Source organism: Oncorhynchus mykiss, chromosome 5 (assembly GCF_057628025.1).
Source record: "Oncorhynchus mykiss isolate SJ-2025 chromosome 5, ASM5762802v1, whole genome shotgun sequence".
Taxonomy (NCBI): domain Eukaryota; kingdom Metazoa; phylum Chordata; class Actinopteri; order Salmoniformes; family Salmonidae; genus Oncorhynchus; species Oncorhynchus mykiss.
The window spans coordinates 15358247-15381629 of record NC_143026.1 but is presented as its reverse complement, the minus strand read 5'-3'; the positions used below and the strand labels follow the sequence as shown (position 1 = coordinate 15381629).

The 23383-nt window shown below is 42.0% G+C and overlaps 4 protein-coding genes and 1 non-coding gene across 5 annotated transcripts in view; 3 read left to right on the top strand and 2 right to left on the bottom strand.

The window, feature by feature from the left end:
• Window positions 1-1159: 1159 nt before the first annotated feature.
• On the bottom strand, window positions 1160-7878 carry LOC110523290 (low choriolytic enzyme). The gene is made up of 11 exons (XM_090233882.1): window positions 7733-7878; window positions 7524-7589; window positions 7322-7378; window positions 7113-7181; window positions 6929-6978; window positions 3779-3860; window positions 3557-3671; window positions 3213-3385; window positions 1943-2024; window positions 1532-1653; window positions 1160-1420 (listed from the first exon to the last, which is right to left on the bottom strand). Exons 1-11 carry the CDS (start codon window positions 7767-7769, stop codon window positions 1416-1418), a joined length of 858 nt encoding a protein of 285 aa, XP_090090008.1. The 5' UTR covers window positions 7770-7878; the 3' UTR covers window positions 1160-1415.
• A 4036-nt stretch (window positions 7879-11914) lies between these two features.
• On the top strand, window positions 11915-12704 carry LOC110523287 (uncharacterized). The gene is made up of 3 exons (XR_016495883.1): window positions 11915-11976; window positions 12141-12248; window positions 12474-12704. It is a non-coding gene; the product is annotated as an uncharacterized LOC110523287 (transcript).
• Window positions 12705-13188: 484 nt separating this feature from the next.
• On the bottom strand, window positions 13189-20269 carry dnlz (DNL-type zinc finger). The gene is given in 5 exon segments (XM_021601874.3): window positions 13189-16950; window positions 18844-18983; window positions 19859-20031; window positions 20034-20076; window positions 20078-20269. Coding segments are annotated over 5 exon segments (609 nt in total). The 5' UTR covers window positions 20168-20269; the 3' UTR covers window positions 13189-16787.
• Window positions 13193-16537, top strand: LOC110519481 (uncharacterized; the record flags this gene model as incomplete). Its single annotated transcript, XM_090233881.1, has 1 exon — window positions 13193-16537. A coding segment is annotated over one exon (2037 nt), but the record flags the coding sequence as incomplete, so codon positions are not given.
• LOC110524957 (uncharacterized) overlaps window positions 20011-23383 on the top strand; it is a 7391-nt gene continuing 4018 nt past the window's right edge. Inside the window, exons 1-5 of the mRNA XM_036976884.2 lie at window positions 20011-20591; window positions 21052-21230; window positions 22385-22489; window positions 22628-22777; window positions 23005-23244. Of these exons, the coding sequence (XP_036832779.2) occupies window positions 20471-20591; window positions 21052-21230; window positions 22385-22489; window positions 22628-22777; window positions 23005-23244 (795 nt within the window). The 5' untranslated portion in view covers window positions 20011-20470. The remainder of the gene's footprint in view (window positions 20592-21051; window positions 21231-22384; window positions 22490-22627; window positions 22778-23004; window positions 23245-23383) is intronic.

The window sequence follows — 23383 nt, the reverse complement described above, 5'->3', positions numbered from 1 at the left end:
ATCCCAACCGTGAAGAACAGGGGTTGTAGCATGTTGTGGGGGTACTTTGCTGCCGGATGGACTGGTGAACTTCACAAAATAGATGGCATCATGAGGGGAAAATGTGGATATATTGACGCAACATCAAGAAATGTTAGGAAGTTAAAGCTTGATCGCAACTTCCAACTGGACAATGACCCCAAGCATACGTCCAAAGTTGTGGCAAAATGGCTTAAGGACAACGAAGTCAAGTTATTGGACTGACTTCAAACTTATAGAACGTTTGTGGACAGAACTGAAAAAGCCTGTGCGAGCAAGTAAGCCTACAAACCGGACTCCGTTACAACAGTTCTGTCAGGAGGAATGGGCCAAAATTCACCCAACTTATTGTGGGAAGCTTGTGGAAGGCTACCCAAAATGTTTGACCCAACTTAAACAATTTAAAGGCAATGCTACCAAACACTAATTGAGTGTATGTATACTTCTGACCCACTGGGAATGTGATGAAAGGAATTAAAGCTAAGATCTTGATTATGCTGACATTTCACATTCTTAAAATATAGTGGGGATCCTAAATGACCAAAGACAGGGAATTTTTACTCGGATTAAAAGTCAGGAATTTTTGAAAACGGAGTTGAAATGTATTGGGCTAAGGCGTATGTGAACTTCCGACTTCAACTGTAGATATTCCAATCAGCTACAGTAGTTATTTACATTGTCTACACTATTTCTGATCACGTTGATATTTGAATGAACAAAAGGCTTTCAAAAACAAGGACATTTCAAGTGACACAAAACATGAACAGTAGTGTGTTTATACATCCTTATGTATATGTGTTTAGTATTCGTTGCTAACTGGTGAGCCACATACATGGTTGAGCTCAAGAGTTTACCAAAGTTCTCATCAACTCACAGGTTTCGTAGTACACCCTTCCAGAGGGTGACATTCTGATTGGTGACTATGATCCCTGCTGTCTAAGTCCTGTTACAGCATCATCATTTTTAAATAATTTGTTGCCTAGCTAGCCAGCCAAGTCCTATACCTTAATCACAATTAATTTAAGTCATCTCTCCTGCTATGTTAGATCTACTTCATCTCTGATCCCACCTTGGGATGCACGATGAGCATAGCTGAGAAGGTCCATTATAGAATGAAATAGAACACTGCAAGAAACATCACTGACTGGATCATTTTATTTATTTCCAAGACAAGTGCAGTGGAATAGGCCTAATTCAAGGCAGCAAGAGCACAGGACACATTAAACTACCTGCTGCTGAACACACATACAATACATCAGAAAGCTTTAAGGGACTTGTTCAACTTATTCATTGTTGAGAAGTTAAAATGTCAGTGCCATTTGTGTTGGAATCTTCAGTCGACAGCAGCGGTGTTGAAATCTTCTTCGATGGTGCAATAAGTGATAAACTGTGCATTGTTATTCTGTAACAGGACATGAACATGGTTAGAATACAGTGCGATAATGACTGCATTTACAAAGGCAGCCCAATTCTGATATTTTTCCCATCTGTCTGTGTGCGCGCATGCCTTTACCACATTGATAGAGTTTGTTAAGGCGTGTTATGTCCAGGGGGCTCAGGTGATTTCTCTGTCCAATCTGGACTCCCCTCTTCTTGGAGCCAATAGTGGGGTTCCGGTTTGATGAGAAGTAGTATCTGCCAGGAGAAACCCATCAATGGGGGATTAGAGGACTTGCTACTTTAACACAAGAACTGCGCCACAATGCCACCCTATTCCCAATAGTGCACATAGTTTGACCAGAGCCCAGGTAAAAAAATTAATTGTGACCTAAAGAGGGAACCATTTGGTACGCACAGGGAAATGTTTCTGGAGCTGGATACCGTACACAGTAAAACTAATATTTACTCATTGCTAGCAGTTTAAAAGCAAGGTGAGTAAAATTAGGACTTTAGTGGGAATAAGGAGGAGAGTAGTGTGACTGACGTTCCGTAGTGCATTATGGAGTCGTAGTCATAGGGCAGGTCCTGAGTGTCTCCTTTCTTCACCTTAAAGTTCTCTTGTTTTCCTGGAAGTTAAAAGAGTTACAAGAGGCAGATGTGACTGGTGGACACTGCTGGGTGTGAATGTGATATAGGTGAATGAAAATGGAAATGTATACACGTTGAGATGGAAAAACCATTAAGTTGAACCTCTAGCAGGAGGAAACTCTACATGATTCAAGGCATGAATATTTCATCTTACCTAATGAAACCCATTGCGGGTGGTAATGTAACAAAACTGCCCTCAAAACGAGCTTACATGTTATCCCAGGATACCCATTACAGGTGGCAACTGTAAAAGGTATATTTTACACCAGGATAGGTGGTAACTGTAGATGACAATGTAGAGTTATTCACGTCAGGCAAATTTAGCGAACAAGGTTGCTGCAATCATGCCAGAAGAAATTCGCAGGAGTTAACGAATTCAGTTCAATTCTACATAATTGGAAATTAGTCTATGAAATACATAGTATTGGTCTCAAACTGAAGAACACTGATGGTTACTGGTGTAAGATTCTCTGGTGTTTACATAACTGGTACTGTGAGATTAGGATATCAGGATTCAAGGTTGCTATGATATTAGGACATCGGGACCTGCTTAGACAAAGCAATTTCAACAGTAGAGGAAAGGGTTGCAATGTATGGGGAAATGAATGGCTGCAGTATTTCCGTTATAATAAGTACATGATAAATGGAACATAAATGTATGAATGTCATGTTGTGTGGAGCCCAGGAAGAGTAGCTGCTGCTTATGTAACAGTATAACTTTAGACCATCCCCTTGCCCATACCCGGGCGCGAACCAGGGACCCTCTGCACACAACAACTGACACCCACAAAGTATCGTTACACATCGCTTCACAAAAGCCACGGCCCTTGCAGAGCAAGGGGAACCACTACTTCAAGGTCTCAGAGCAAGTGGCGTCACCGATTGAAATGCTATTTAGCGCGCACCACCGCTAACTAAGCTAGCCGTTTCACATCCGTTACACTTAGGCAGTACCTAATAAAATATTACCTAAAAAATAAAAATAGTTAGTTATTCTGTACGGTCTTCACTCCAGACCACAAAAAGCTGAATCAGGTATGTTAGTGTTGGGCTAGTACTAAAGCCTACACACTGCAGCTCTTCAGGGGACAAATTGACCAGCCCTGCCCCTGATCCACATGTAATGCCCGTGAGGTGGTTTAGTATGTTGTGTTGGTGTGAGTAACCTGGGACCACGTTGTCCCACTGTATGGTGACGTATTGGTCACGGTCTGGCCGTGTGTGCTCGTGGTGCAGGCCCAGGGCATGCATCAGCTCATGGCACAGGTTCCCCACGTTACAGGCTCTACCGAAGTACAGAGACTGGGCCCCGCCCTGAAAACCTACATACGACGCACAGCTAGAGTTAAGTGAAGAAAGAGAAAGGTGAGAGAAGGAGGAGAGAGAGGGGATATGACAGGAAGAGAGAAAAATAAAGGATTGAACACAGGAAAAAGGAAGGAGAGGTTGTGAGTTAACTGTAAACTGCTGGGAAGGAGAGAATGTGTTAATGTGCCCACTTTGGACTCACCCTGTCCCAGAGATGATGTCTATGTAGTTAATCTCATTGGTGTATTCGTGGAAGAGGATACACGTCTGGTCTGAAATCATCTTGAACGCTGCTAGTATAGTTACCTTTCTGTCCACTGTGTGGATCAGAGACAATCTACCATTAGACGGTGCATATCATTCTCACTGTATTAGAAAACATCTAGTGTTAGTGTTCATCTCTCCTACTGTATTCGACACTCACCCAGATAATCGTTGACCTTGTAGGGGATAGAAGTGACGCCATCTTTCTCAGGCCAAAGTGACTTCACAGCTAATCGGTCTTCCTGTAGGACAAAGCACCTAATCTTAAATCCAGCTGTCGCGAGACAGCATAGGCCTCCGATTAATTCAATTGTTATTTCTGCGTTTCCCCTATGCATGTTTTTAAATTCTAAAATGGTAAAACTATTTCAGTATTAACTTAAATGACTAAAACCAGACTAAGTATGTAGAAAAAAAGGAGCAATATACAGTGTACTTTCCATGACAGACTGACCAGGTGAATGCTATGATCCTTACAGAGGTCACCTGTTCAGTGTATATGAAGAGACCGGTTAGAGGAGGATTGTTAAGCCTTGCGACATGGATCATGTATATATGCCATTCAGAGGGTGAATAGGCAGGACAAAATATTGAAGTACCTTTGATCAGGGTATGGTAGGTACCAGGCTCACCAGTTTGAGTGTGTCAAGAACTGCAATGTTGCTGGGTATTTCACACTCAGTTTCCAGTGTGTGAAGAATGGTCCAGCACCCAAAGGACATCCAGCCAATGGCAGTCCAGTGGTCGAAAATGGGCGACACGAATTGTGCAGAGCAACAGACGGGCTACAGTTATATTCAATTGACCGTCCAGTAAAACATTCGTGCCCAAAGACCCCAAAGAATGCTCAACTCGTAGAATGACACAAATGGGGTATGGCAGCCGACAACCTTACAGAGAACCACTTCTTTCAGCAAAAAACATGTTGCAGTGGACTAAGGAAACACTGCACACAGGAGATTTGGAAAAACGTCTGGTGAATCCCGTTTTTTTTGTTGCAATTTCACGCTGATGGGAGGACTAGGGTATGAAGAAAACCACATGCAGCCATCATGATGTTTGTCAACATTGCAGGCTAGAGAGTGGCAGTGGTGGAGTGATGCTGTGGGGTGCCTTTTCATGGCACACGTTGGATAAAAGTTGCGCAACATTTGAATGTCTGAACATAATTGAAAATCAGGTGCATCCCTTCATGGCAGCAGAGTATCCATCTGAATTGATTTTTTCAGCAGGATAATGCCCCAAGCCACAAGGCTAGGATTGTTCCACAAAAATGACAGTGAATTCAGCTTAGTGCAGTGGCCTGCCCAGTCACCAGATTTCAATCCAATTAAGCATCTGTGGGATGAGCTGGAACGAGCTATTTCTGATTAGAGATCCACTACCAGCTAACTGGGCACAATGGTGGGAAGCATTGAGGACATCATGGGGCCAGCATTCCTGTGGAAGAGTCCATGCCCTAACGAATTGAGGCTTTTGAGGGCAAAGGGGGGTGCAACTCAATATTAAGTGTTCCTAATGTTTTGTAAACTATATATATTTTAAGATCTTTTAGAAGAAAATTAAAATCAACTAAAACCGTGCCACTACGATTTAAATTGAGATTGTCGTCACTGGCCGACACACAAATATTATTTGCATGACTCACTGTGCAATAGTGTTTACATGAATTTTTAATGACTACCTGATCTCTGTAACCCACACATACAGATAATTGTAAGGTCTCAAACAAGCAGTGTATTTCAAACAGATTTAACTACAATGCCCTGTTGGTTTCAAAAACTTGCATAGATGGGTAAAAAGCAGACATTGAAGATCCCTTTGAGCGTGGTGAAGTTAATCACACTTTGGATGGTGTTTCAATACACCCAGTCCATACAAAAGATACAGGTGTCTTTCCTAAGTCAGTTTCCAGAGAAGGAAACCGCTCAGGGATTTCACCATGAACCCAATAGTGACTACAAAACAGTTAGACTTTAATGGCTGTGATAAGAGAACTGAGAATGGAACAACATTTTAGTTACTCTACAATACTAACCTGATTGACAGTGAAAAGGAAGCCTGTACAGAATCAAATTATTCCAAAACATGCATCCTGTTTGCATCAAGGCACTAAAGTAATACTGCAGAAAATGTGGCAAAGCAATTCTCTTTTGGTCCTGAATACAAAGTGTAATGACAGGCAAAACCAAAATATTACTGAGTACCACTTCATATTTTCAAGCATTGTGGTGGATGCATCATGTTATGGGTATGCTTGTAATCATAGCGGACTGGGGAGTTTCAGGATAAAAAAAGAAACGTTATGAGCTAAGCACAAGCAAGATCCTAGAGGAAATCCTGGTTTAGTCTGCTTTCTACCAGACACTGGGAGCACAATTCACCTTTCTGCAGGACAATAACCTAAAACACAAGGACTGCACTGGAGTTTCTTACCAAGACAGAATGTTGCCGAGTGGCCAAGTTACAGTTTTGACAAATCTACTGCAGGACCTGAACATGGTTGTTTAGTAGTGATCAACAACCAATTTGACAGCTTGAATAATTTTGATTAGATTTTGAGAAGTTACACAATCCAGATGTGGAAAGCTCTTAGACTTACCCAGAGAAACTCACAGGTGTAGTCGCTGCCAAAGGTGCTTCTACAAAGTATTGACTCTGGGATGCGACTAGTTGAGATATTTCTGCATTTCATTTCCAATGAACTAGCAAACATTTCTAAGACATTTTCACTGTCATTATGGGTTATTTTGTGTAGACGGGTTAGAATTTGCATTTCATCCATTTTGAATTCAGGCTGTAACAACAAAATGTGAAATAAGTCAAGGGGTATGATGCTTTCGGAAGGCACTGTACCAGCTTCTGGTATACACAGACTGAAATTAATGACTTCAAAATCATTTAAGGTTTCTTTACAAGACAGAATGTTAAATAAAATGACATTGAAACTTACTCTACTGGTGGTCCGTGGTGTTGATCCTTCAGATGGTTAAAAATATCCACAGGAAAGTACTGTTAAAACAATTTTAGAGTGGCGGTACTAAAGTTGGAGTTTCTATCACCTGGCACTTCAGTTATTATGCATTGTATATTTTCCTGTGGATATATAGGCTCAAATTGCAACCATCTGAAGGACAAACATCATGGACAACCGGTAGAGCACGTTCAAATGTAATTCTGTTCAACATTCTGGCTTGAATGATTTCGGAGTCATTAGATTCAGAATGTGTATATCAGAAGGTGGTATCAATTAGATTCATCAGCCTAAAAGATGCAGTAACAAGACAGAAAGCAGGGATAACAGACTCACCGACACCAGAATGTCTCCCTCCATGATAGCAAGGTCGAACTGTAAGTCCTCTGTAACAGAGAGAGATGGTCTGAAACACTGACATGACATCTACTAGTTACAAGTCACTACCTCCAGTGCCATTAAAGTCCAGACCTCATGGTAGAGGTCCAGGATTGTGCGCTTCATCTAATGAATGCGTTACCTTCTCTGGTTTCAGGCGTTTTAACCCAATCATTTAGTCTGTGGCGTGTCCCCATTGAGGCAGTAGAACCTAAAAGAAATTGTGAACAAACTTATTTTGTAATATCATTATGTTTATTGATAGACAGGCCATAAACTTGAAGACAACAGATTGAATTGTTGGCCCCATCAGCCCAAGATATTGACTTCAGAATCACAGTAGAGGCCTACCTGTGGCAGTGAAAGTCTCATTTGTAGAATTGTTGATGGTGTTTGTAGAATTGTCCACTGAAATACAGAAAGAAATTATAAAGTGGAACAGAACAACAGTTTGGCAATGGGGCTGGCCTACATTAAATATACATGGAAAACAGGCCTAGCTTTCAGCCTGTCATCTAACAAAATGACTGGTCCCAAATGCAGGCCTGCCTACCTGTGGCAGGGAAAGTAGCATTTGAAGTAGTAGCATTTGTGAAATTGGTGATGGGAACACTGCCCACTGAAATACACAAGGGGAACATAATACATGTTAGATAATAACATGGTGAACCAATTGGCGTCCGCAGTGGGGTCGGCCACGCCTACCTCAAATGGAAAACACTCAAGAACAGGATGTCACATAACCAAAATGACTGGTCCTACCTTGGACACACCAGATGAGAGTCAGAAACCAAACCATGTTGCAACAACAATTGTCCCCCAAGATTTGGAAAAAAAAACAACCAAAGAAAAAGCATAAACAATTGTGTGGAATAGCTCTCCTTCCAGTTAAATAGTGGGCAGGGCAGCAATCACAAAAGAACAGGTGCATTCTTCTTCTTCTGCTTCTGTGAGGTTTAAAGACGGTTGGCATCCAATATGTTGCATTATCGCCCTCTACTGAACTATTGTATGAATCCATTACCTTTCTGATACAAAATTGGAAAGGGGAAATGTGAAAAAATAAATATATATATATTTAATGACCCTTCTAACTAACCCTACACTCATTAAAACCCATCACCTTATTCCACTACTTTAACCCTATCTTATCCTACCCCAGGCCAACGACCCGAGATGACGGGACACTACAACTCAACACACCCCGTAACTCTTCTGAAATCTAAACTCATACCCCCAAGTACTTCTCTGCAGCTGCCACCACAACATCTATTTTCTATGACTTACGTATCATCTCTGCGGTACAGCAGATAACAATGGCTATGAATGCTAAGCCAAACTCACTGAAACATATATCACTCATTGGCCTATCCCTCTGTTCTGGCAAAGATCTACTATTCACAGGAATCCTCTCAGAATCCCTCACCCTTGATCCACCCTCCACTTCCTCTGCATACAACATCTTCTTCACTACAATGACCCTGGCCACCTCAACCTGCTTCTCTCGCACCAGACACCTCCACTCAGGGTTACCTTCACCGACTCAATGGCACCCACCATCCTTTCCACCCAACTTGGAACCGACCATGGATCAGACAAAAGGCCTGGTTCCACCTTCTTCAAAAATCTTACTCCCACTGAACCAATCGTATCTTTATCATAGCCATGCCCATCAATGGAAGGCTTGGGCTCCAAGCTCCTCACAATACCTTCTGCCCCTTCCCTTTCACCTCCAGAACTCAAACTGGTGTCCGGCCCACTTTGTTTCAACTTGATACCAATCTTCCTCGACATTCCCTCTCCCTTGTCATTGCTATCTTCAACAGATACAAACCCATCCTCTGCCTCCCTCAGTCTTTTCAACCTGCTCTATCTTTCCCTCCAATCCTCCTCCCTTAAACAATTACCTGACTCCTGAAAATATTCAACTTTTCCAAGTCAAGATCTTTTTTTAGCCTCCTTGAGGGACATACTAAGCCCTGTACTCCCTCCACTTCAAACTCCTGTGTCACCAGAACAGATGCAGGTGGGAGCACTTGTTTTTAAGTCATCAACCTCAACAACAGATTGTGCATTATAGACAGTGTTAATGTGCATCCATAGTATATAGTGAACAGTACTGTGCATAATGTAGCAGGTGCAGGAATGCCCTCATGCAGGGACACCCTGAAATGTGGGCTGCAGTTGCACACTATTGACAGAAAGAGACATCAACCTCAGATAAATCATCTGAGACAGCTGAACAGCGCTCCTCTGTCTTAGTATGTGTAGGCCATGTATCTGATGCCGTCTGTTCAAAAAGAGTATGGCATGTCATACAGCCACAGTTGTAGAGGGGTCAGACTTCCTGGATGTTTAGTTCAATCCTGTGTGTTCTCTGGCCCATCTCTGATATCTTGTTGTGGATCTTGGCTATGATGGTGGGCTCCCCATTGACAGAAAATAAATATCTGCTGTGGGAAACCGTGTAGACAGTGTTAGTGTTCATGTATAGTGCAGTATAGACAGTGGTAATGTGCATCCATAGTATAGAGCAGTGAATAGTACTGTCCATAATGTAGCATAGAGCCCATGTCGTAAGTCCAAGGTGTTCCCAGAGTGGTATACCAAGAAGCAAGCTAGATCTACCCAGGGTCTTTTAAATCTAGCCAGCTTCAGTTAGCTTCACATTCCAGCTCAGGCATCATCCGTACTACGATGGTGGATTTTGCTCGTCCACCTTCCGTAAAAGGCTGTCACATGCTTCCCAGTCAAAACACTTTAAGCTTATACATTTGGTGAAGTTTTTGTTCATTTTGGTGTTTGGTAGGTTATTTTCAACTGTTCGCATGTACCAGTTTTTTTGTTGAGGCAAGTGGAAGTTTAGTAGTCAAAGTCTACACCCCTTCATCAGTGATTGGTTTACAGTAGGGGTGGGAACTATGGACGGGATTCTTCAATTAAGTGTTTGCTATCATTCACTTGAGAATTACTGCACTAAACGGATGTGTAATTGCACGACTAAGACCTCCTCTGCAAAAACGAAAATAATTCAATACAGATGTCTTGATGTATCTATTTTGAGGAAGTGTTTCTGGCTATATTGTTACTACGGTGGCTCAAGAGAGACAAACAGTAATATTGCCTCTTTCTTCTAGTTTTTCAAGCGAAGGTCTTTAGGGAGTGTGAGCACAGAAGTTTGCATCGCCTAGCCCAGTTCTGCTTGGAGCAAACTGACCCTATATATGGGGATGTTTTTACTCTAGAAAAGTTATTGTAAATTTCATCAGGCTATGGTGTAAAATAGTCCAAATTAGAGCCATCTTATGGGCAAAAGTGACATATTTTATTACCTATTGTTAACTTATTTTGAGGTGCTTATCAATGCACAAGCCCCCTTTTCCCCCACTCCTATCGATCTGATTTCATTGGTCCTTAACTCGCAAATCAGACAATTCATTCAGGATATATGAGAAAGCTCAGAGTTAGCCTACCCCAGAGAAGGTTCGTTTTAGAGGATGTGTTGCCTTGGAAATGTACACTGAACAAAAATATACACACAACATGTAAAGTGTTTGTCCCATGTTTCATGAGATGAAATAAAACATCTCAAAAATGTTTCATATGCAAAAAAAGCGTATTTTCTCATTTTGTGCACAAATGTGTCTACATCGCTGTTAGTGAGCATTTCTCCTTTGCCAAGGTAATCCATCCACCTGACAGGTGTGGCATATCAAGAAGCTGATTAAATAGCATGGTCATTACACAGGGGCACATTGTACTGGGGACAATAAAAAGCCCCTAAAATGTGCAGTTGTGTCACAATACAATGCCACAGATGCCTCAAGTTTTGAGGGAGTGTGCAATTGGCATAATGACTGCAGCAATGTCCACCAGAGCTGTTGCTAGATAATTGAATCTTAATTTTTCAACCATGTGCCTCGAACATCCTTTTAGAGAATTTGTAGCCACGCTGGGAGGGAGGCTGACAAGTATTTGCATATAATAATGCCTTTTTGTGGGGACAAACTCATTCTGATTGGCTGGGCCTGGCTGCAAGTGGGTGAGCCCTCCAAGGCCCACCCAATGGATGCACCCCTGTACAGTCATGTGAAATCCATAGATTAGGGACTAATTAATTTCAATTCACCAATATATGGACTGTAACTCAGTAAATTCTTTGAAGATGCGTTTATATTGGCCTTCCGAGTGGTGCAGCGGTCTAAAGCACTGGGAGTCCCATAGGGCGACGCACAATTGTAGAAATTCTGTAATGTTGCAATTATACATTAATGCAGGAGGAAATACAATGATTCCACTAGTGCATATGTGTAAAAGTGGTCTGCACACAGCATATTATCCCCAGAGATGCCAAACTCAGGCAAAATGTCCACAGTGATGTCATAATGAGTGGGAGAAAAAAACACCTGCATCAGAGACAGTGCAAAGGTTTTCATACTCTGCCACATCCTGAAGAGTTACAATGTAGGGAATAGGGTCCCATCAGAGGACAGCCACTCATGATGCATCATGAACAGTAGCTGTGAAGTGATACACATTGCTACAGTGTGGTTTTTACTATGTTTATGAGCTTACTAGTACTAAATATACTGTATTTCAAACATAGAAGTGGATTAATTGGTTAATAGGCCTATGTGGCTCTGGTGATTTGTTGTCTGTCATGGTGGGTGTGGCTTCCCATGGCACCACATTACATCACAATTGTGATGTCATAAATGATTGTATTCTGGTATGATGACAGCCTAAATGGCTTGCCATATTACAGCAACACTTACAAGTTCAATTCAGGGTCAAAATCATTGCTATATTTTGGATGGTTATTTTGGTGGTAAGTAGTTGTGACCACTTGTGATTTCGTGTGAAAAGGCCTACTTTGTGGCACAATTTAATTTAGATGATTTGAATAATATAATAATATTTTTAAGCCATATTGTATCTTTTTCAGGATTACTGTAATTGAAGGAACTATGGGAAAGTTCTCCTTTCCAAGGCTCATCATAAGAATGGTTAGAATATCTTTTCTCTCACCACCCTCATAGTCAAAACTCCAGTGATTTAAAATCATCACTTTGACATATAGGCTATGAGCTTTTCTAAGATTGAAAATAACAAGCTTGTATCATGATAACCTCATTTCCGACTGCATGTTTGTCATCATTTTCATTTCTAGCCATGGGCAAATCGGACTGCACAGGATGATTTCTGCACAGGAACTACTGAACTCCACAGGCCCAGAACACACCAGCCTCACAACTCCTCACAACTCCCCAGCCTTAATGTAAGTCCCATCTGCAGGCTAAATCTACGACCCACTAAAGTGGTCCAGACTAATCATGTATGGCCAATCAGTGTAAACTTTGTACAAACTACGGATTGATCTAGTGTCAACGTTATACCTTATTGATATTCTATAATAATGAAATACAATGGAAGGCACATAATAATCCAATGAGTAAAATAAAATATACCATGTTCTATACTCAATATCCCTACTGCCCCAAAGGTGTGTAGGCAGGACAAGGAGAACACCGATTCAATCCAGAAGAAGAGGAAAAAGAAGAGGCTAAATGAGAAGGGAACCCAGGTTGAACTAGGCATGCGGGAGGATATCCATGACCTTGACCTCGCCCATTGGAGATTGGCTAGAGAGACATGGAGAACTGAGCGAGGAAACATGAGGGAGATTAAGGCGCTGTATGGAGAAATATTTAGGCTGCACCAACTCTTGGAGGAGGTAACAAGAGCCGTTTTTTTTAATCAGACTTTCATATAAGTAGATATACTGTAGTTGCTTTAGATGTTCCCAATCCTGATACACAGAAATGAGATCTAAATAGATAGAATAGTGAAATAAGAAGGCAAGAAAAAGAACTGCACACTGGAAGTATTCTGAGGAAGGTCTGCATTCTGCACTGGTAGTATTCTGAGGAAGGTCTGCATTCTGCACTGGTAGTATTCTGAGGAAGGTCTGCATTCTGCACTGGTAGTATTCTGAGGAAGGTCTGCATTCTGCACTGGTAGTATTCTGAGGAAGGTCTGCATTCTGCACTGGTAGTATTCTGAGGAAGGCCTGTGTTCTGCACTGGTAGTATTCTTGGGAAGGTCTGCATTCTTATAATAAAGTTGTAAAGGAATGGAAGAATTTCTGAATTGGAATGATTCCAAAAGTGTGGACCTTCCCATTTTCCTAATAGGCTAATATACAGTAATAAAACATGTTTTCTCTATGATATTTATTACCCATACACATGTAATTGTTTTAAGATAGTAATAACAATAACCATCAAGCTATTAAGTAATAAAAGTGTGTCTGTCATCATACAGATTGGGGTGGATAAAGGGTTGATCAAGCAGCGCTCCACCTCCTCCATTATTTGTCCCGTCTCCCCGACACTGCCAGCTTTCCCCTGGTACAACCACCACAGGTACCTCGCCAACAGCCAATCGGAGCCTGACCAGCATGCTGCCGGCACCCAGAAGGACCCACCTAAGAAACACTCAATCTTTCCCCCTCTGGACACACAGAGCTGCACCTCCCCTGATAAATGGCCTCATTCTCCGTCCAAGACGTCACACCCACACGCTTCACACCGATTTGCTGTCCCATCCCACCTCCTGGCTCCCGGCCATCCTGCCCGGATGAGACAGACCCATCCGCAGGTCCACCCCAGGTCCCCATTGACTGGCCAGGCAAAGGTCAAGGATGAGGTTAAGAGGCAAGAGACTGCATCGTCTGAGGAATTGTCTGAGGAAGTTCAACGGAGAGGAGCAGAAATTGCAAGCATGTATAAAGCACAGCTGAAAGAGAGGATGGCCCAAAAGAGAAAGGAAGAGATTCTGAAGAAAATGGCAAACAGCGATGACAAGAACGATGACAGTGAGGCCTCCTGCTCCTCTGCAGTAAAACAATCTAATATCCCTGCCACAGCCCCCGAGCGCCCGGACAGCCCAGAGGCCACGCCAGTGGCCGCCCGAGAGGACACTCAGGGGGACACCCAGCAGGACCTGGCAGAGGTTGTGAATGTGCTCAAGAGGCAATCATCTTATCTATACCTGCCTGACGATGTTTGTGAGGAGTCACTCACATGGAAATCCATTTACGAGGAGCTGTGCCCGCTCGCTCACAGAGTGAACACAGAAGCTGACTACATCAAGGCGCTTTGCGTCATCACTGAGAATGCTGTGACTCCCTCGTGCTCGTCTGAGGATGATGTGTCTCAGAGTGTGAGTGAGGACACAAGTCAGGAGGGGAGTAGTGAAAGTGAGGAGAGCATGAGTGGACAACAGCAGAGATGGCTACACAGGGATCCTTATGGTAAGAGGGACAGGAAGGAGATTGATAGTGGTAAAAGGCAAGGGAGATTTGCAACCGCCAATGCAATGTGTATGATGGCGAGCCGAGGGATAGAAGAACTTAATGCCATGAGCTACGCAGACAGGATCAAATATTTCAAGTATGAGGCTAAGAGAAATGAAGTGATGATGAAGATTGAAAGGAGGAAGGAAAAAGCCAGGAACGAAGAGCTCAAAAAGTGGGAAAAGATACAGAAGAAATTGAATGAGGAGGAAAGGAAAAGGACAGAAAATATGGAAAAAAACAAGTTAGAGGAGCAGAGGAAAAGGGAGAAGGCAGAGATGAAACTAAAGATCGAACATGAGAAAAAGAGACAAGAGCAAGAGAAAAAGATGGAGAAACAGAGGGCAGAGGAAGAGAAAAAGATGGAGAAACAGAGGGCAGAGAAGTTGAAAAAGATGGAGAAACAGAGGATGGAGGAGGAGAGGAACAGGGAAAAGGAGAGAATGAAGGTGTTGGAGATGCAGCAAAAGGCACGAGAGAAAGAAGAGAAGAGGAGGAAAGAGGAACAGAAAAGGAGATTGAAGATACAACAGGAACAAGAGAAGGAGGAACAGAAAAGGCAGACAAGGATACGGGACGAGGATAAGAAGAGAGCAGAGCTTCAAAGAATAAAAGATCACGAGGCCAGGTTCAAGATGGAGATGGAGAAACTGTATGAGAGAGAAGAGAGGAATGCACAGATTGAAAGAGAAAAGAGGCGTGCGCTGTGTCATAAAAAAGGACAGACACAGAGAGCAAAACAGGTGGTGGCATACGAGGTCACAGCGTCTACATCTGACGCCTCTGTGCGGAGGGAAGAGAGGGAGCAGCGTCCAGAGACCGCTCACGCACAGTCTGCAAAGAGGAGAACAAGGAAGAAGCAGAAGAAAGCGGCGGACGAGGCATCGACAACTTTTCAGTAGATGACAAAAGAAAGGGAGCAGACAAAAGAAGAAATGTACAAGTCAATGCTCCTAGGTATGTTGATAGATGTAAATAAACAACAGAGTTTTTTTTAAGAGAAAAAACAAACAAAAAAATGAGAAAATAAGTAAAAGGAGGAACAAATTATAAGGAAGCCAGGCATGAGGGTGAAGAGGAGGAAACATGAGAGAGAGGAGGAAGAGAGACCAGAGTGGTTTATCAGGAGGGAAGTAGGAGATATAGAATTCAAGTTCTGATGGACAGAATCAGGAAGGACCATGGGATAAAAGGTAAATGAGATTAGCAGTAAAGAAGAGCTGAGTGGATCGAAAGAAAGTTATGGAAAACACAAGGGGGAGGCAAGATAAACAGAGACCCAGAGAAAAGAGGTGAAAACACTTTAGAAGAGTAATAGAGAGGAGATTGAACTAGAATTCTGATGGACATATGGCCAAAATAACTATTTAAATAACTAAGGATTAGCAGAAAAGGAGAAGACCAAGAGCACAGGAAAAATAGCCAACAGACGTCAAAAAGAAAATAAGTCTGCCTCTTCTACTTCTCTTTTAAAGTTGCTTTGGTTTCCTTTTGTCCTCTTTCTAAGCCTGTTCAAGTCTGAGATAGATGAAAAGAGCAGCCAAAGAAACAGATCTGTTGAAGCATCAATTGGAAAGGATGGGAGGGTTGGAGGAGGAGCACAGCTGGATGACTTCATTAGGTAAGTGTTTACTATCAAAGCCTGTTCTCTGTAGACAACTGTATTAGTGTTGATAGAAGTATGTTTAGGTAATGTTGTTCAACTCAAACACTACAATTCCTGATCTCATGTGATTATTCACCTCAAGTGAGTGGGCATTCGGATGTTTTTTTCCTGAAACAGATTGTGGCATATGAGGTCTCTTTATCTGTTGAAGCATTAATAGGAAAGGATGAAAGGGAGGGAGGCAGGAAGAGGAAAACACAGAAGAGCAGGTGAGGTAAGTGCTTGGGCTTGTGATGAGAGGATAGGGGCTCCACAACTGGGGTTCATGATTGAAATTTCTCAGACAAATTGTATTACTGTGAATCCCATTCGTTCAATGACTGTTTGATTAATTCCTGACGGAATAGTTGTTTTACAGGAGCACTCTATGTTCTGCTTCCATGTGGATTGACAGCATTGCTTTCATGAGCTTCTGGAGGACACCATGGAGGAAGAGGGAGAGGGTCTATGATAGGCAGTTTACCATGGCCCTAAATGGGCCTTTGGATGTTAATTCTTCATGCTTTATATCATACAACTTTACAATAAAAATGAATTGGAAGCATCAGCCTTTTCTGTTTGAGTGTGATCAGTGCAGTAGTAGTAAGATTGGTGTAAACCCAAGGAATATTCTGGCAGTAGTGTTCAGTTGGTATAAAATAGTGTGATAAGAAATTATCAACATCGTATGAAAACAATATGGAGATAGAAATATCAAAAGAAGTGTTACATTTACTTAGTAATATCAATTTTTCCCCTCATAGAGAACGATGTCCTTGTTGTGCGCACACACACCCACACCCACAGAGAGTTAGTCATGATTTCCCTGAGTCATCAGACTCTGGTGAAGGTTTCTTTGCATCTTGAGCAGTCTGTGTTGTATCCTTGCCGGACTCATCTATAACAATCTCGAAGGCTGCCTCTTCTTCTACCCTCTTCACCTTCTCCCCTTTCGCTGCAAGGATTTCCTCAATGTTCCTGTAGGAAAAATAACCAACATGAATAATAAAAAAGAATGATTCAGGAATAACACTCATCTTAAGGAGGCTACACACTTCATGCAAACAGAGCAAAGGAGCATCGTATATAGTTTGTTCCAAATCTCAAGTACCTAGAACTATGTGAGAAAATGATGCTGCATTTGCGTGAAGTGTGTAGGGCCCTTTAGTCCACACAAACGTTGCAACCTATTAATATGGGATTCACTTATGATTCACTATGACTGCAGTTCCATTTCTCTTCTGTGCATATCACTATCAATAGGGATAATACATATCCTTGTAACACAGTCGTGGCCAAAGGTTTTGAGAATGACACAAATATGAATTTCCACAAAGTTTGCTGCTTCAGTGTCTTTAGATATTTTTGTCAGTTGTTACTATGGAATACTGAAGTATAATTACAAGCATTTCACAAGTGTCAAATACTTTTATTGACAATTACATGAAGTTGATGCAATGAGTCAATATTTGCAGTGTTAACCCTTATTTTTCAAGACCTCTGCAATTCGCCCTGGCATGCTGTCAATTAGCTTCTGGGCCACATCCTGACTGATGTCAATCCATTCTTGCATAATCAATGCTCAGAGTTTGTCAGAATTTGTGGGTTTTTGTTGGTCCACCCGCCTATTGAGGATTGACCACAAGTTCTCAATGGGATTAAGGTCTGGGGAGTTTCCTGGCCATGGACCCAAAATATCGATGTTTTGTTCACCGAGCCACTTAGTTATCAATTTTGCCTTATGGCAAGGTGCTCCATTATGCTGGAAAAGGCATTGTTCGTCACCAAACTGTTCCTAGATGGTTGGGAGAAGTTGCTCTCGGAGGATGTGTTGGTACCATTCTTTATTCATGGCTGTGCTCTTAAGCAAATTTGTGAGTGAGCCCACTCCCTTGGCTGAGAAGCAACCCCACAAATTAATGGTCTCAGGATGCTTTAGTGTTGGCATGACACAGGACTGATGGTAGCGCTCACCTTGTCTTCTCCGGACAAGCTTTTTTCCGTATTCCCCAAACAATCGGAACGGGGAGAGAAAATGACTTTACCCCAGTTCTCAGCAGTCCACTTCCTGTACCTTTTGAAGAATATTAGTCTGTCCCTGATGTTTTTCCTGGAGAGAAGTGGCTTCTTTGCTGCCCTCCTTGACACCAGGCCATCCTCCAAAAGTCTTTGCCTCACTGTGTGTGCAGATGCACTCACACCTGCCTGCTGCCATTCCTGAGCAAGCTCTGTACTGGTGGTGCCCCGATCCCACAGCTGAATCAACTTTAGGAGATGGTCCAGGGGCTTGCTGGACTTTCTTGGGCGCCCTGAAGCCTTCTTCACAACAATTGAACTGCTCTCCTTGAAGTTCTTGATGATCCGATAAATGGTTGATCTTACTGACAGCAATATCCTTGCCTGTGAAGCCCTTTTTGTGCAAAGCAATGATGACAGCACGTGTTTCCTTGCAGGTAACCATGGTCAACAAAGGAAGAACAATGATTCCAAGCACCACCCTCCTTTTGAAGCTTCCAGTCTGTTATTCGAACTCAATCAGCACGACAGAGTGATCGCCAGCCTTGTCCTCATCAACACTCCCACCCGTGTTAACGAGAGAATCACTGACATGTCAACTGGTCCTTTTGTGGCAGGGCTGAAATGCAGTGGAAATGTTTTTTGGGGATTCAGTTCATTTGCATGGCAAAGAGGGACTTTGCAATTCATCTGATCACTCTTCATAACATTCTGGAGTATATGCAAATTGCCATCATACAAACTGAGGCAGCAGACTTTGTGAAAAATAATATGTGTCATTCTCAAAACCTTTGGCCACAACTGTAGAATGCATGCATGTAAAATGTTCAGACCTATATTAACTTGGCTACCAACCTCTTTCCCTTCAGATCAGAGAACCAACCCAAGTTGTCAGCAATAATGTGGTGTTTTTCACATCCTGGGCAGGTCACTAGGACAACACCTTTATGATAGGCTACCTTGGATATCCTCTTCGTTGACCTGGTTGAGCACACCTGCATACAGATAATTTACAGTCAAATAATGATACAGTTCATTAGAAGAGTCAGGGTGAACCTGAACTTTATAAATCTATCCATATAGTCGTATTCATTATTATCTAAAAGGCAAAACTGATCTTTTCAGTTTGCTGCAGCAAGAGACAGAAACAAGCTGCAAATAAACACTCAACCTGGACAGTTTGATCTCAATCTCTTCATTCAAAGACTCAATCATGGACACTCTTACTGACAGGTGTGGCTGCTTTGCGTGATGTATTGTTATTGCGATGTGTGTTTTGTCCTATATTATATATATATATATATATATATATATATATATATATATATATATATATATATATATAGCAATGACACAGGCAGGGAGCAGGTCTCGAACAATTGACCTTCTAACCCGAAGTCCAGCACGCTATCGTCCAGCACGCTCGTGCGGCAGAGTCGATTTCCGCGCTTAAAAACCCAGGGTCGTTACAATATATATAAATAAATATAGGACAAAACCCACATCACAACGACAATACATGTACATTTTCATATATATATATATATATATATATATATATATATATATATATATATATATTATATATATATATATATTTTTATCCCAGCAGAAGGTATATTGCCTTTTGGTAGGCTGTCATTGTAAATAAGAATGTGTTCTTAACTGACTTGCCTAGTTAAATAAAAATAAATACAAAATAAAAATCCATCACACTCCTACTCTGATGTTTTGTGGATACGGGCCCTGAGTACCAATGTTTTGATCACCTCACCAACCAAATCTTGATTGCCAAATCATGCTACGACTGTCACTGTAGAAACATGATGTAAAAAATTACTTATCTTCCATTTAAAATCTCATCCATTACCTTGCATGTGTAAACCAAGTGGTAATGCGTTGAATGAATCTTCCCAATAGAATCGCTGCAGACGTGTGTTGTGGTAGAGAATTGGTTATGTAGAGGTACGTCTCTTCGATAATGCCTGAAAGCAACTGGCAAAATCGAACCACTGCTGTGTCTTTGACTGTGAAGAGGACCCATTGACTGGTCCCTGATGCAAGCGGTTGTACGTGCAGTAGTCTTTGTCCTTGATAACTGAGTCCATGATCTCGACAAAGTATAACTTCTATGCCAAAATATACGATTCGTAACCCGGATTGTATTCTGTTGAAACATTGAGGAAAATTGCTACGAAAATATTTTACATTCGGTACCGTCAAGCGTGTTGTCCTCAACGTGATTGAGTCGCAATCTAATGACGCGTAAGAAATGGTTGATTGGTTTCGAATAGAAGCCAATTGTTTGTTTCCATTTTAGTGACGGAACTCGCGTTACACCAATGAGAAACCACAATTTTAAGAAGGCGGGTCTATTGATCCGCACGTGAACCAATTAAATAATCGCAAACATTACCGCTTTAGTTTAGCTAGCGACATTTTTTGAATGTTTATATGTATTGGTAGCAAATTATAAATAAAAATGAGCGACGAAGCTGTATTTGAAACAATTGAAGAGGTCAATAAGCATATCTCACACGTGGAAGAGTCAACCTGTGTGAAATATATTTCTTACCGTGTGGACAAGCGATTCAATGACCAAGGTAAACTAGCTCTCGACGTTAGCCAAAGAGTGTGCTGCCTGTAGGAAACGTGCATTGATCAAGCTGCAGAATGTGCAAACAATCACCAGAGTAACATGGCTATCGTTCAGCAGTTCCATACTATTTAGCTACCTACATTGATTGATTAATATTCATATGTAGTGATGTAACCTCCACAAACTACTGGTGTATTCATTAGTCGGATTCGATTGCAAACGTTTTTGTGTTGCATTTTGCAACGGAAACAGTTTACTCCAAACAAAACGCTTTGCAACGAAAACGTAGTTTTCTATTGGACACATTCAGGTAAGTCCCTCCCCGTTTTAGTTCTGTTTGGTTCCTAGAAAGTAAACGGCTTCCGTTGACAAAACGTTTTGCAACAGAAAATGTTATGCTGCAAATCAGACTAACATAATACACCTCTGGACTCATGGCTCTTTCAATGTGTTCTGCTAAACAGGTTGGAAACCACAGGACCACAAGAACCGGTTATACTGGGAATGGAAGTACGGCAAGGGTACTCCCTCTATCCCCTTTGACAGAGTACCCTTCATGTTCATCGGACACAAACTGATGGGATGCCACAGGGGCCGGGCAAAGTGTGGATTCAAGAAGAGGCAGGAACTTGAGGATCAAAGGGTGCTACTATCTATGATATTCTGAAATGGTTCGAGTGTTCCATGTAGCTACATACAGATTGTTACACCAGATAATGTGATGAACAAAATATTTTTGGTATCCATTACTGGGAGCTACAGGTTAGATACCGTTTGGTGTAGCACAGAGAATTTTCCACCAACCTTATATTGGCAATGCTGTCTAGGTCCTTAAATCTTTGGTTAGATCACATTATCAGGTGTAACAATCTGTAGCTAGGATGTATTTTGCATCTAGACCTGAAACAAATTCATTGGGGCACTATGGAAAAGCGTTAAAAAGCATTGTGCAACTGAAAATGTAAAGGAGCTTTTCTTATTGGAGTAAAGGTTGTCCCTCCCTATTTAATTACATTTTCTTCCATATGGTCCCTAATGAATACGACCCTGGTTCCATCAATGCTTCTAGGTAGTTGAGGTTCACAACCAATCTCAACAATTCCATTCTTACCTACCACTAATTTTCTCAAATCCTCAAGAAGTTATACAGCTGCACCATTGAGAGCATGCATGCATCACGGCTTGGTATGGCATCAGCTTTGTATCTGACCGCAAGGCGCTACAGAGGGTAGTGCGTACGGCCCAGTACATCATTGGAGCAGTGCTACCTGCCATCCAGGACCTCTATACCAGGCAGTGTCAGAAGAAGCCCCTAAAAATTCTGACTCCAGCCACCCATGCCATAGACTGTTCTCTCTGTTACAGCACGGCAAGCGGTACCGATGCAACAAGTCTTGAACCAACAGGACCCTGAACCGCATCTACCCCGAAGCCTTAAGACTGCTAAATAGTTAATCAAATAGCTACCCGGACTATCTGCATTGACCCTTTTTGCACTAACTCCTTTGACTCATCACATACGCTGATGCTACTGTTTATTATCTATCCTGTTGCCTAGTCACTTTACCTCTACCTATATGTACATATCTACCTCAATAACCTCGTACCCTTGCACATCGACACAGTACAGGTACACCGTGTATATAGCAAAGTTATTGTTACTCATTGTGTATTCATTCCTTGTTATTGTTTTTCTGTTATTTTACTTTGTTGTTGGGAAGGACCTGTAAGCATGTCGCTGTTGGTTTACACCAGTTGTTTACATGTGACAATTAACATTTGATTTTGATATTTCAGGAAAAAGATGGCAAGGAAAAAAGAAACTTGTTGCTGAAAACCAAGAAAGTAGCATGCCCTGCTGTGTTCACAATCAGCCGCATTGTGAAGTTCCCTGGATTCAAGGTACGGGTGAAACTGTGTTTATGTTTATTATGTAACTCCAGTGACCGTGCACCACAGTCAACATTAGAATGCACATCAGACTAATATACATAATTATATCTGTGTGTGTGTGTGTGCGCTCGCTCAATACTGCATCAGTTGGAGAAGGACACATCACGGTTGAGGAGGGTCATGTCTATTTCCATCAAACAAGCTCTCCAGACAGACCCAGCCTCAGTGCAGTGGAAGATACAGTATTTCCTCAAAATACCCAGTGTCACTGACCACAAGGGCCATCCTATTGGAAAGGTATTACTATGTTATTACTATACTATGACCATGGGATCTATTGCATTGGACTCTCTTTAGGCTACATAACTAGTATCTGTATGCCTGTATGTCTGTTCGGTACACAGATGTAATAAAACCTTGACCTCTTAAAATTCCCTGTGGAATACAAGTATCTGACCCTGTAACAGTGGTTAGGGGTATTTTCTCCCTACTTAACAAAAGCCACTCTCTCCTCGTTCCCTCAGGGTGCAGATCAGATGGACGACAGGGTCAAAGGTTACATCCGAGCGTTGGTGCAGCAGGGGGTGAGGAAGGTGAAGGAGGTAAAGAACCAGATGGTCCAGTACGTGCGGACGGAGCTGTTCCAAGACACGACCCCGCCGCCGCTGAGGCGCTTCTTCCCCACAGAGAAAACCATCCACGCCGTCATGGCTCAGGTCATCGCGGAGGAACACTACAGCAAAATAGACCTGGTCAACCTGCTGGTGAGAAGGCTGTGCTGCACTATCATTCCCACCTATTCATCAGATATTTGGATTGTCTTCTGAGATAAGGCCATTGGGGCTTGTGGTGTTAGCTGTATGTTTTCACTGCAATTTATGAACAGTTTGTATGCATGTCACC